Raw genomic sequence first — 13,027 nt, 5'->3', positions numbered from 1 at the left:
TTTTTTGTCTCTCTGGCATCAATTGGACCACACCCCTCACTGTTAAGGATGCATATGAGAGTTGGAGTCTATGGAAAGTTGACAAAGCCATCAAGAAGATCTGGATTATGATACCTGCTTGTATTTTTTGGTGTATTTGGTTAGAGAGGAACAAGAGATGTTTTGATGGAGAGCCAACTGCTTTGAGCATTTTAAAGACTAGGTGCATTGAAAATTTGTTTAGTTGGTCCAACTTGTATCCTGCTGTTAATGCAAAACAACTTCAGGATTTTACTAACTCATTAGCTCTGGCTTAGATAGTTTGTATAGTTAGCCAGAGATTTTTTTGTAAGCTCAAATGCCATATCTTGTAAATTTTGCATCTTCTTGATGCTGTTATTAATACCACTTATCTTATAAAATAAAGTTATGGGAAACCAAATCCGACGACAACTAGCACAGTTGGTGAACTTGTTCCAAGAAAAACCTGCAGCCAATCTAGCCAGACAAGAAGCCATAAATGCTCACTTGGATACAATCACCAAGGGTTTAGCAAATTTGAAGATCAATTCTGAATCAACTGAAATATACCAGTCATAATCGAGGTTGGAAGGGTAAAACTACTGTGGCAGGAGGGTCAGGATCAGAAACTGGAGGAAGTTCTATCATTCCTAGATATACAAGGTTGGGTTTTACTCTATTTAATGACCCCTTGGGATGGCTGAACAGGTGCGAGCATTTCTTTCGCACTAGCAAACACTAGAGGAAGAAAAAGTTGGACTGCCAACATTATTATGTCCTTTTTACCTACAACTGCAGCATTGGAGAGAAGTTGAATTTCATAAGGGATATGTTCTTGTGGGATGGTAATGCCATTAAAAGGAATATACAATACATCTCTTAAAATTGGAAGTGGTCATTAATGGTAAAAATCAGGGGGTTTGGGAGAGAAAAAACTGAAATTATACAGGAAGAGCCTTACTGGTTAAATTGACTGTGGAGATACAAGGGTGGTCATGAAATCTGGGAAAGGTTGATTGATTTTATCTGTGGCAAGATTGATGGTTGAAGACAATCCCACACGATTAAGAGTAACAGGGGGAGTCAGGGGGAGTGGGGGAGATTTTTTACAACATACTGATCCAGAAGTGGGAAATGAGGCCAGAACTAAATTTTGGTCAGACATCTGATTGGTAATACAAGTTTGAAGAACTGGTTTCCAGATATTTTTAGGCTTTAGCTGCTCTATGGTTAAGGATGGCTACATCTCTGGGTTTTCCATTCAAATTCTGGTTGGCAATTACAGTTCAGAAGGAATCTAATTGACTAAGATTGGAATGTTTCTGTCAACTGTTTCAACAATTGGTTTCAGTTTCAATTGTTCAAAACAAAGAGAATTGCTCTATTAGCAAGGACAAGATGTTCTCAGTTAAAAATTTAGAATTGCTCTATTAGCAAGGACAAGATGTTCTCAGTTAAAAATGTCTAGTCTGTTATTAAAGCTAACAGGTCTAGGGATTTCTCACTGGCCCGGAATAATTTGCAAATGAGGTTTTGCTTTTAAAGAGTAAATGCCATCTGTGTGAAGAGAACCAGGAAACAGTGGAACATATTTTCCTATATTGCAGGTACTCCAGATAGTATTCGGTGTTGTTTCTAAATGTTATTGGTATGGGTGATGCCTCTGAAGATTAAGAGCTTACTAGAATGCTGGCAAAGCCAAAGGATTTCAAGACGTCTGAAGCAAATTTGGAAGACCATACCCATATGCATTTTCTGGACCATTTGGCTGCAAAGAAATAAAGCTTACTTTGAAGGAAAAAGGAGACATATTTCTAGAATTAAGAATAAATATTTGCACAACTTATATTTTTAATGTAATAGTAGTATGTTGGATAGGTTGGATCAGTTTGACTATTTGAGTTTGTTAGGAGAGATCACATGACAGATTGATGGTATGATGTGTAGAAGGTTGTTGAGTCCTGCACTATCTTGTGTCAGCTTGGTACTTCATATGTAAATCTTGACCTTAATGAAGAGAAAGATTCTAAATATGAATTTCGCAGGAAATGTTATAGGTGGGAGTGGCAGGGAAGTAAGGGTTGGGGAGTAGGAGGGGATAAAACTTACCCTCCAGTTGGATTGGGCGTCAATTCCACAATCCTCATTTGGTTGGCAAATCCCATCCAGTTGCTTCATTTCATTAGAAACAGAGAATAATTTTCAATACCCTGGGCCTTGACCCTGTTCAGCACTTGGCTATCAACTGACCCCTTGGCACTTTCAAACTGTTGGAGTGTCGCCTGCAATCTATATAATTCTTGCTTTTGAAATTTGTTCTGTAGATTTGTCCTGCTCTTTAGGAATTTTGACTTGTATTTCAAACACCAGTTTTTTCTACAATGTTGTTGGTTGGCCTTTCTTCTTCGGCATCTTCTTCTCAAGAGGAAACTCTTACTTCCTTAGATCTCAAGCACTCATTTTTCTCCACAGAGATTGATTACCCTTGTCAACCCTGAAGGCTGAAATTTTTGTAAGTTCAGGATTCTTGGTTATATCCCCTTTTCAAGATATTACCTACAGAAATATTCAACTTGGTGAAGCTTGTTCTTGTCCAGCTCTTCATTAAGATAACATCCTTAGGTTGCTCTCTTACCTATTGTTTCATTTCTTTACTATGTTTCACTCTTGAAATTAATATTAGTTCTCTTTGTGCTTGAAACATTGAAATTGTAGTTGTAATGTTCCATGTTCATTACCATTCAGTTTTCTCCAATATTGAGATCTCTAGGAACATGGTCTCTTTCGTTGGGACTTGTTGGAGTTGGGTAATTAATAACCATTCATTTAACTTTTCAGGACCGAAACAGAGTATGTCAGCCAGATGCTGACGAAGATAAAACGGTTTGCACAACACCATTCCTGTCATGTTTGGTTTGTTGCACATCCGAGACAGGTTGAATGACTTAAATTGTTGTGTTACTGCTGTTTTGTTGCCTTTGTTCTTATTCAATTCGATAATATCAATGACCATCAAATATGTTTTGCCAGTTGCATCATTGGGTAGGAGGTCCTCCAAATCTGTATGATATTAGTGGAAGTGCACACTTCATAAACAAATGTGACAATGGTATTGTTATTCATCGAAACAGAGACCCTTCAGCTGGCCCCGTGGATCAAGTGCAGGTTTGTTTTGCTTAGTAAGATCATTAGTTGTTTACCTTAGATATTTTACTAAAAGTTCTTCTTTTATACTCTAGGTTTGTGTAAGAAAGGTACGGAATAAAGTTAGTGGAACAATTGGTGATGCCTTCTTATCATATGACAGGTACTTGATATTTTCAATGCAAACTCCCCAAACATTTTATGGAGTCTTTATGTTATTATTTCTTCTTACAACATGCCGTGTACTCAGAACTCATAGTGAAACTAGATCTGTTTATATTTTTAATGGAAAAGGGTCAAAATTGCCCTTGAACTATGTGAAAGAGACCACTTATACCCTTCGTTGCATTTTGGGATCAACAATGCCCCTGCTGTTATCCTAAGAGACCACAAATACCCTCAAGAGTTAATACCCCAAATTTTTATTGACATGGCAAGCCACGTGGGACTAATCCTTCCACCTAGCGTTGCCAACTAGGATTAACTACAAAAGAACTAGGCCTTTAGCGGCGACAACAGTCGCCACAAAAGCCAAGAAAACCGTCACTAAAAGTTTTTAACTTTAAATTTTAATTTTGTGTTTTTCTTCTTCATTGTTTTTAAAAAACAAAAAATGATATCGATTAAGTAGGAGTTTGAAGACACTGTATGTTTTATTTTTATGTCATATGTAAATTTATAAAATGTACAATGATGCATTATATAGTAGGAGATTTGAATCGAGAAGTAATTTTGATGATTTTTCGTAATAATATTGGATGTTTTTAATATTGATATTGCAAGTTATTTATTTTAGAAAATTAGGTTGCAATTGAAAATTAATTATCATATTTTTTTGTTGAAAATATAGGTCTTACTAGCGAATGGTTGTTGGAGCATTAGTCGCCACTAAAAATCACTCATAACCTTTAGTGGCAATATTTTGAGAATTTGTGGCGACTTTGTCACCACTAAAGGTCAAGTTCTTTTGTAGTGAATCTTAGTTGGCAACGCTTAGGTGGAGGGATTAGTCCCATGTGGCTTGCCACGTCACTAAAAATTTGAGGTGTTAACTCTTGAGGGTATTTGTGGTCTCTTGGGATAACGGCGGGGGTATTTTTTATCCCAAAATGTAATGGAGGGTATAAGTGGTCTATTTCACATAGTTCAGGGGCAATTTTGACCCTTTTCCGTATTTTTAATCTCATAGCTAATTTACTTCTGAGGAGTTTTTGCTTTTCCTTCTTTTTTTTTTTAACTACAAAATAAGGATGTTTCTAAGAGTGCTGGAATTGGTGTACATTAACACCCTTTTTTTTAAATAAAAAGAAACATTGCTTTGCTATTTTTTGACTTAGCTCTAGAAATTCAGCTACCCATAAAAGAAAAATCTATTCAGAATAACAACTTGCTGAAGCGTTAGATGGTGATACTTGCCTCTCTCTATTTTGCAGGGTTACTGGTGAATTCATGGACATTGATGAGCACCCAAGGAAAGGCTAGCTAGCTAATTCTGGATATTCTTCCATTGTACATAAGGGGAATGATACTCGACTTTTGATGACTGATCACAGTGCTCCTAGAAGAAGTTTGGAGCCATATTGTGTGGAAAATCTGGCAGAAAAATCTCACAGTGGTTGGCATACATATATGTGGTGGAGGCGTGGAGCATTGTGCCTAGTGAAGTTCTTCGCTTTAGTGGCTCTTGTAAGATAAGGTAACAAGCAACTATTAAGCTTAGAACATCCATTTTCTTAGGGCGGCGGTGTTGGAAGCTTTAAAATTTACCTCTTGTTGAATTGTTCAGTAAGTGTGCTTGATTCCTGGCAGATTAAATTAGTCTGATAGTGCTTAGGTGATCAAATGTCATATTCTCAAGTTACATTTGTTTTAGTGGTGGTTTATTGGTTCTGATAAGTTGTAAAATTAATTGGGTTGATCCCAATAGGAAATATTAATGATTTATTGTAGGCATCCTTCTCTCACAGATATTATTGGCTTTGCCTATGTATTCACTATATTAATATTGTATTTGTTTTTCTAGTCTAGCCAATTATGTTGTTGTAGGTTAACGTTAGCTCCTTTTTGCTTTGGGCTTCTTACTCAACTACACAGGTGAAAAAAAGTTTATGCCTAATGTATTCATATGGTATAAATAGCTATATAATATAATTGTGTATATATGATGCATAATATGTTTTAGTAATTTACCACAGAGTTATACAATTTTATACATTGCAACAGTTCATCTTCCTCATGAGTTGATTTTTTTTTTCAATCCCGATAAGCTCAACTCTTAAAACAATTTCAAATATTAGATATGCGCTTTTTTCGATGTTTCAATTCTTTTGTTATATTATTCACTTAAAATTATTTGTGTGTGTGGCAAGTTAAATTTCAAAATTTGACCTTGGGAGCTTTTCAACTGCGGATTGTAAAAGACATTCAACTCAACCTCTTCTAGACGGTCTCAAATTATAAAATTCCTCTTGATATTTCGTATTTATGATATACTAGTCCCTACGATTTCAAAAAGGAGTCTGGAAGAAATTTGTAGATAGACAACAAAAGCCTAAATGTCACAAGATCGATACTTCCATTTAGTTACTTTTCAGGGTTCTGTTTTTACGCATTAAACATACTTACTATTATATACTATACTATCCACTTTATTTAAAGTTGATTAAATTTCTTTATAGGATCGTGCATGCACCTACTTTATTTTGACTAGATACACAAAATACTTGCTACTCATTCTCAATTGTATAGAAATTATTTTAACACAAACAAAAGTAAGAAAATTCAATTATCTTTACAAATTTTTTAACAAAATTTCTAAAAATCTAGTCTAAATAGGTGCAAGAGCTTCTAACAGAGTATAGAAAGAAAAAAAGATAAAACAACATAAAAAAAAATAGACACAACTACCACTTGAGATCGGAGTAAGTAGAAGAGTAACCGTCATCCTCAAACTTCAATCAATTTGAAATAGACTTACACCAAGTTGAAATAGAACTACACTCAGATTGATTAAATAGAAAAGTAACCGTCATCCCTATTATTATTATTATTATTATTATTATTATTATTATTATTATTATTATTATTATTATTATTATTATTATTATTATTATTATTATTATTATTATTATTATTATTATTATTATTATTATTATTATTATTATTATTATTATTATTATTATTATTATTATTATTATTATTATTATTATTATTATTATTATTATTATTATTATTATTATTATTATTATTATTATTATTATTATTATTATTATTATTATTATTATTATTATTATTATTATTATTATTATTATTATTATTATTATTATTATTATTATTATTATTATTATTATTATTATTATTATTATTATTATTATTATTATTATTATTATTATTATTATTATTATTATTATTATTATTATTATTATTATTATTATTATTATTATTATTATTATTATTATTATTATTATTATTATTATTATTATTATTATTATTATTATTATTATTATTATTATTATTATTATTATTATTATTATTATTATTATTATTATTATTATTATTATTATTATTATTATTATTATTATTATTATTATTATTATTATTATTATTATTATTATTATTATTATTATTATTATTATTATTATTATTATTATTATTATTATTATTATTATTATTATTATTATTATTATTATTATTATTATTATTATTATTATTATTATTATTATTATTATTATTATTATTATTATTATTATTATTATTATTATTATTATTATTATTATTATTATTATTATTATTATTATTATTATTATTATTATTATTATTATTATTATTATTATTATTATTATTATTATTATTATTATTATTATTATTATTATTATTATTATTATTATTATTATTATTATTATTATTCCATGAAAAAAATAAGACTTTATCAACACTAATTAAAAACAATAGTTTGCATTATTTTTCATTTCCTTAGAACAGGATAGCAATCCCAAGAGATTCAATGTACAAGTTTCATAAGCCACTTTCCAAGCCACCTAGACCTATATACTAAACTATTTGTTTCTACTTTTTTCTAGACAAGAATTGAAATAGAAGGCGTGGGAGCCTAAACAATTTTGTAAGGTGCCCCCCCCCCCCGCCCCAACACCTTACCAAAGAAAAGTTTCTTCTGGGTAAGGCGTGGTGTTCCCCACACCTTTATCGTTTTAATTTCTTTCATTTCTTTTAGGTGTCTTTTAGAATTTTTGATAATAAAAAGTTATTCTTGTACTCCCTTTTTCATCATCACATAGGAGTCCTTTTTTCTTTCACAGTTGTGATATCTTAACACAAATTTAAATACAACTAATCACTTTAATTGAAATTTGTGTTAAAGAAAGTAACGAGTAGAACAGAGAAATATATTGAAGGAAAGGAAAACTTTTAATTGCTGGAGAGATTTAAACCAACTTACAGTAGGACTCTTAAATAGATAACCAAACAACAAAATACCTTCTAGGACACCTAAAGAAAAGGAAATAACTTAACCACAAACAATAACCGGAAACCTAAAAGTTAGGACCTGCTAAAGACGTGAGAAATATGTAGAAAGTAAATGTCTCAACTAACAACTGTAACATAGAATTAACAGTTAAATAAAATTCTTGACATTCCCTCCCTTAAAGTGAAAGACTCTCAGTTTAATTTCCTGAAAATGCATCCATAAAAGTACAAACTCCAAGTGATTCCCTAAGCTTCACAAACTGTGCATATTTGAGGGATTTAGTAAATATGTCAGCGACCTGCTGGTCTTCACTTATGCAATACATAAGATCAATCACTCCATCTTCAGTAAGATTTCTTAAGAAATGAAACCTTACATCAATATGCTTGCTTCTCCCGTGTAAAGCTAGATTTTTGGACAACTTTATAGCTAAAATATTGTCACAATAAATTATTGTTGCTTGAAATTTATCTCAATAAGAATATTTCTTAGCCAAATGTCTTGAGAGACACATGTTGTAGCTGCAAGAAGTTCAGCTTCAGTTGTTGACAAAGTGACTATTGGCTGCTTCTTTGATGGCCATGAGACTGCACCTGAACTCAGCATAAACGCGTAGCCTGAAGTATTCTTCCTATCATCCAAGTCTCCAGCATAATCACTATCATAAAACCCAATGAACTCTGTCTTTTCTCCATTTCTGTAGAATAATCCAAAGTCTACAGTACCTTTTAAGTATCAAAAAATTCTTTTTACAGCCAACAATTTTTATTTTTTTGGATTCTCCATGAATCTACTAATGAGACCTATGTTGTGTGTGATATCTGGCCTTGTTGTTGTTAAATACATCAGACTTTTCACAATTTGTTTTAAAAAGGTTCCATCGATCCTTTTTCCTCCAACATCCTTTGTAAGATTCAAGCCAACTTCTGATGGTGAAGTCACAAGATTACAATTGCTCATTTGAAATCTGTCCAAAATTTCTCGCACATGCTTCTTTTGAGAAATAAATATTCCATCAACTGATTTCACTATTTCTATGCCAAGAAAGTAACGCTTTTCAAGATCAGTCATATCAAACTCAAGCATCATAGACCTTTAAACTTTTCAAACATGACTCGATTATTTCCTGTATAAATCAAATCATCTACATATAAGCACACAATCGACATTTTCCCTCCATCTTCACACTTTGTATACAGAGTATCCTCATACACACATTTTCGAAAACTCTTCTTTTGAAAATAAGCATATATATGACTATACCAAACTCTAGGTGCTTGTTTTAATTCGTAAAGAGCCTTCTTTAGTCTACAAACTTTATACTCTTCATTAATCTTAACGGATGTTGTTCCGTAAATACATGTTCTTATAAGTCTCCATGTAGAAAAGCGGACTTCACATCCAATTGATGGATAGGCCATGAATTTTAGTCAATGCAATCACGAATCTGATCGTATCAAGTCTGACAACGGGAGAAAACATTTCTCTGTAATCCACTCCAAACTCTTGCTTGTAGCCTTTCACCACCAACCGTGCCTTGTATTTGTCGATCTCCTCATTCTCCTTCAGTTTAGTTTTATAGACCTATTTTACTCTAGTCATTTTGTGTCCTTCTGGTAGATCAACAATCTCACATGAGTCATTTTTTTATGGCTGCAATTTCATCATCCATTGCCTTTTGTCATTTTTCTTTTTTTACAGTACTTTCAAAAGTTGTTGGATCACAATCTGAAAATAGAGCAAAATGAGTGAAAAGATCTTTGGATTGATCAAATCTTTTTTACCTCGTAATCTGTCATTCATGTTGGCCTTCTTCGAGCATGAGGGGCACATGAATCAGCTACAGTTTCTCTTTGCTCACTCATAACATGTGAAGTTTTAAAACTTCTAGGATTGCTATCTTGAGCATTTTCAAGGACTACTACTGCTAGAACTTGTTGTTAAGGCTGAATTGCTTCTTCACCATTTTCTCCATCAAGGCATCCTGGAATTTGTTCTCCCATAACATTTTTGTTCCACGACCAAAAATGATTTTCATCAAAGACGACATCTTGGCTAACTAATATTTTGATTGATCATCACTAACACCGAAAAAAATACATTTCTCTCCTTTATCATCAAACTTTTTTTCCTTTTGATCTGGAATATGGGCATATGCAATGCACCAAAAGATTCTGAAGTGATCTACGGTTAGTTGTTATCCGCTCCATGCTTCCTCCGGAGTCATATCTTTAACTGTAAATGTGGGGCATCTATTCGAGATATGAATAGTCCAATTGATTGGTTCAGGCCAAAAGCTTCTTGAAACACCGTTGCTGGTCAAAATACTCCGCACCATGTTCATGATAGTGCGATTTTTCCTCTCACATACTTCATTTTGCTTAGGCGAGTAGGCTGCTGTAAGTTGCCTTTTGATTCCATGAAGGTCACAAAAATTTACAAATTGATGTGAGTTATTTTCTCCCCCATGATCTAAATACAGAGCTTTTATTAAGCTACCGATCTCTTTTTCAACAAGCACTTTGAAGCTTTTAAAAGCTTCGAAAGCTTCAGATTTCACCTGCAAAAAGTATACCCAACTTTTTCAAATAAAATTATCAACAAGGTAATTATATAGCTATTACCTCCATTAGAAGATGGTGTTATCAATCAACAAATATCAAAAAAGACAAGTTCTAGTTCCTTGTTTGCTCTCCATGTACCCCCTTTGTGGAAAGAGTTGTGAGACTGCTTGCTAACAACACATTCTCACTAATTTCAGATGGAGCTGAAATTAGAGGAAGACCAATCATCATATTCTTCTATTGCAAGGTCTTTAATCCAACGAAATTAAGATGCTCAGAACGAAAATGCCACCGTCAAGCATCATCTCCTTGTTTTTCTAAGAGCATAATTGTTGTATATTATTGAGATTGAGAGGAAACATTTTGTTTGCAGTCATTTTAACTTGAGCAATTAAGCCTAAATTGTCATTTTGAATCCGACAAATTCCATTTGTAATGACAATTTCACACCTCTTCTCTTGCAATTGACCAAGATTCAACAGATTTGACTTCAACTCAGGAACATAAAGGACATTAGAAATTATTTGAGAAATATCCCTTTTAGTTCGAATGCTTACCTCTACTTTTCCATGACTGAAACTTTTGAGTCATTCCTAAACTTCATAAAATCTTGATATGACTCATTTAATGTGGAGAAAGCTGACTTGTTTTCGCACATATGATTGTTGCAATCAGTGTCTAAGTACCATATATTCTGCTGAATTTCCTCCGTCACTTGTTCCTTCTCTTGATAGGCCATTAATAAAGAGATCGCTTCTTCCCTTTCTGTAAAATTGGACTGCCTTCCACTATCTCTATTCAAGTTAATTAGTTCTACATTCTGATTTATAATGGCCATACCTGTGACATCTATAACAATCAACCTTTGACTTGTCTACTGATTTTGGCTTATTGTTGTTATCACAACTTCTTTGCCTTCCTTGAGAATTTGAAGAATTTTTTTCAAATTTTTGTTGCGAGTGCCTCCCACCACCAAAATTGTTTCCTTTCCCTCTTCCTCTTTCGCGGCCACCACCTTTTGTAGAGTGGTAGTTGTATGAGAGTTGAATTGCTTGTTCCTTGCTGGTTTGTCGATTCATTTTCTGCTCATGAATCAACAGTGAACTTTGCAATTCATTAATGGAAAGTTCATTGGTTTCTTTTGATTCCTCAATTGAACAAACAACATAGTTGAATTTCAACGACATGAAGCGAAGGATCTTTTCAATAATAGTGACATCTTCCAGCTTATCACCATGTATCCTCATCTTATTTGCTATTGCCATCGTCCACGAAAAGTACTCTGAAACTAATTCTCTCATCTTTATTTGTAGAGTCTCAAAATTAGCACGAAAAGATTGCAATAGTGCCATTTTTGCCTTTGTTGTTCCCTTATACTTCTTCTTCATGGAATCTCATATTTATTTAGAAGTATATCGTTGCAAAGAATAGTTTCTAGTATTGAGAGATCAAAAGCTTGGAAACGATAATTCTTTACTTTGAGATCTTTCAATCTTAGACCATCCTACTCTGCTTTTTGTGCTTCCGACAAAGCAATACCAGTAGTTGGCTCTTGCACACCAATATTGACAACTGACCAAAACTCCTTGGATCTAAGGAAATTCTCCATCAACATGCTCCAATGGTGTTGTAATGTAACACCCCAGAAATTTTTTGAGCTAAGACTTGAACCATCCTTCATTGTGAGTGAGATTTTACCAAGGAATAAAAATTTCTTTAAGTGTTAAGGTCACTAGATGTAACACATTGAGTTCCAAAAAGAATTAAATTGGAAATAGCAAAATCTGAAATTTTGCAAGTTAAGCTAAGTATGAGTTTTGGGTCGACTTCAAACGACCATAACTAATAAATTAAGATGATTTAGGTGTGCTACAAGATACCATAGAAAATAACTTTGAATTATCTTTCCAACGCCACCGAGTTTGCTAAGTTTCGAGTTCGGATGAGTGAGATATGGTCTTTTGAAGTTAGGCTGTCCAGTTAAGGAAGGTTAGCCGGAAATAGTGAGGGGTATTCTGGTCTTTTCCTTACCCAATCAAATTTTATTCGTTTTTAGTAATATTTTAGGGGTCTAATCTGATTAGGTTCAGTTTTATAATCCTAGTTTACGCCTAGGGTTTTAGTTGAGAGTTCAAGAAGAGAAAAGAAGAAGAGAGAAGAGGAGAAAGGAGGAAAGGATGAAGGTGTTCGTCGACGTTCTTGAGAGTTGTTGCGGATTGTTGCCATGGGTTGATCCCTAAGAGGTATGCGAGATCACATAGCGTTGGGTTAGTTCACCCACGCGCCAAGCATGTTTAATTCAGCGTGTTTTCGTCCTAAAATGATTGAGAAATTGATGTTCTTGAATTGATTTCATTCTTGAATATGAGTTGGGATTTAGGAGTTTCTTGATGATTAAGTGTTGTTTCCCTGAGTTGTTTGAGTTAGATTTTGTGTATATGATTTGGGTACATGAATCTAAAGTGAATTTGGGAAAAAGAATCAGATTAAAACGATTTAGGGTCAGAAAACGCGATCAGAAGTTCGTCTGAGTTTTGCCTGAAGGGAGGCTGGCGCGACGCGCCCCCATAGTGCCAGGAAGGCTGGGGCGGCGCACCAGCAGTGCGCCAGAAATGAGCCTTAGTAAAATGGGGCCTGGCGCGGTGCGCCAGAGACGCGCCCGGATCGGCGTTTTTCACCAGTTTTCGTCGTTTTGCCCTTTTAAGTTATTCTAAAGTGTCCTAACACTTTCCATTGATTCTAAATATTCTAAATGACTTTTTAACACCTAGAAATCATCCATAAATTCAAATTCAAGGAAAGTCAAGAGCCAAGTCTAGGAAGTTCTCAGAAT

At 33.3% G+C, this 13,027-nt stretch overlaps 1 protein-coding gene across 1 annotated transcript in view; it reads left to right on the top strand.

Annotated features, from left to right (window-relative positions):
• LOC102601660 (twinkle homolog protein, chloroplastic/mitochondrial) overlaps positions 1-5,195 on the top strand; it is a 33,191-nt gene extending 27,996 nt beyond the window's left edge. Inside the window, exons 18-21 of the mRNA XM_006360255.2 lie at positions 2,839-2,935; positions 3,031-3,165; positions 3,240-3,307; positions 4,578-5,195. Coding sequence (XP_006360317.1) covers positions 2,839-2,935; positions 3,031-3,165; positions 3,240-3,307; positions 4,578-4,626 — 349 coding nt within the window. The 3' untranslated portion in view covers positions 4,627-5,195. The remainder of the gene's footprint in view (positions 1-2,838; positions 2,936-3,030; positions 3,166-3,239; positions 3,308-4,577) is intronic.
• Positions 5,196-13,027: the final 7,832 nt, after the last annotated feature.

This window comes from Solanum tuberosum, unplaced genomic scaffold (assembly GCF_000226075.1).
Source record: "Solanum tuberosum cultivar DM 1-3 516 R44 unplaced genomic scaffold, SolTub_3.0 scf00320, whole genome shotgun sequence".
NCBI lineage: Eukaryota > Viridiplantae > Streptophyta > Magnoliopsida > Solanales > Solanaceae > Solanum > Solanum tuberosum.
This window is presented reverse-complemented; position numbering and strand designations above follow the sequence as displayed.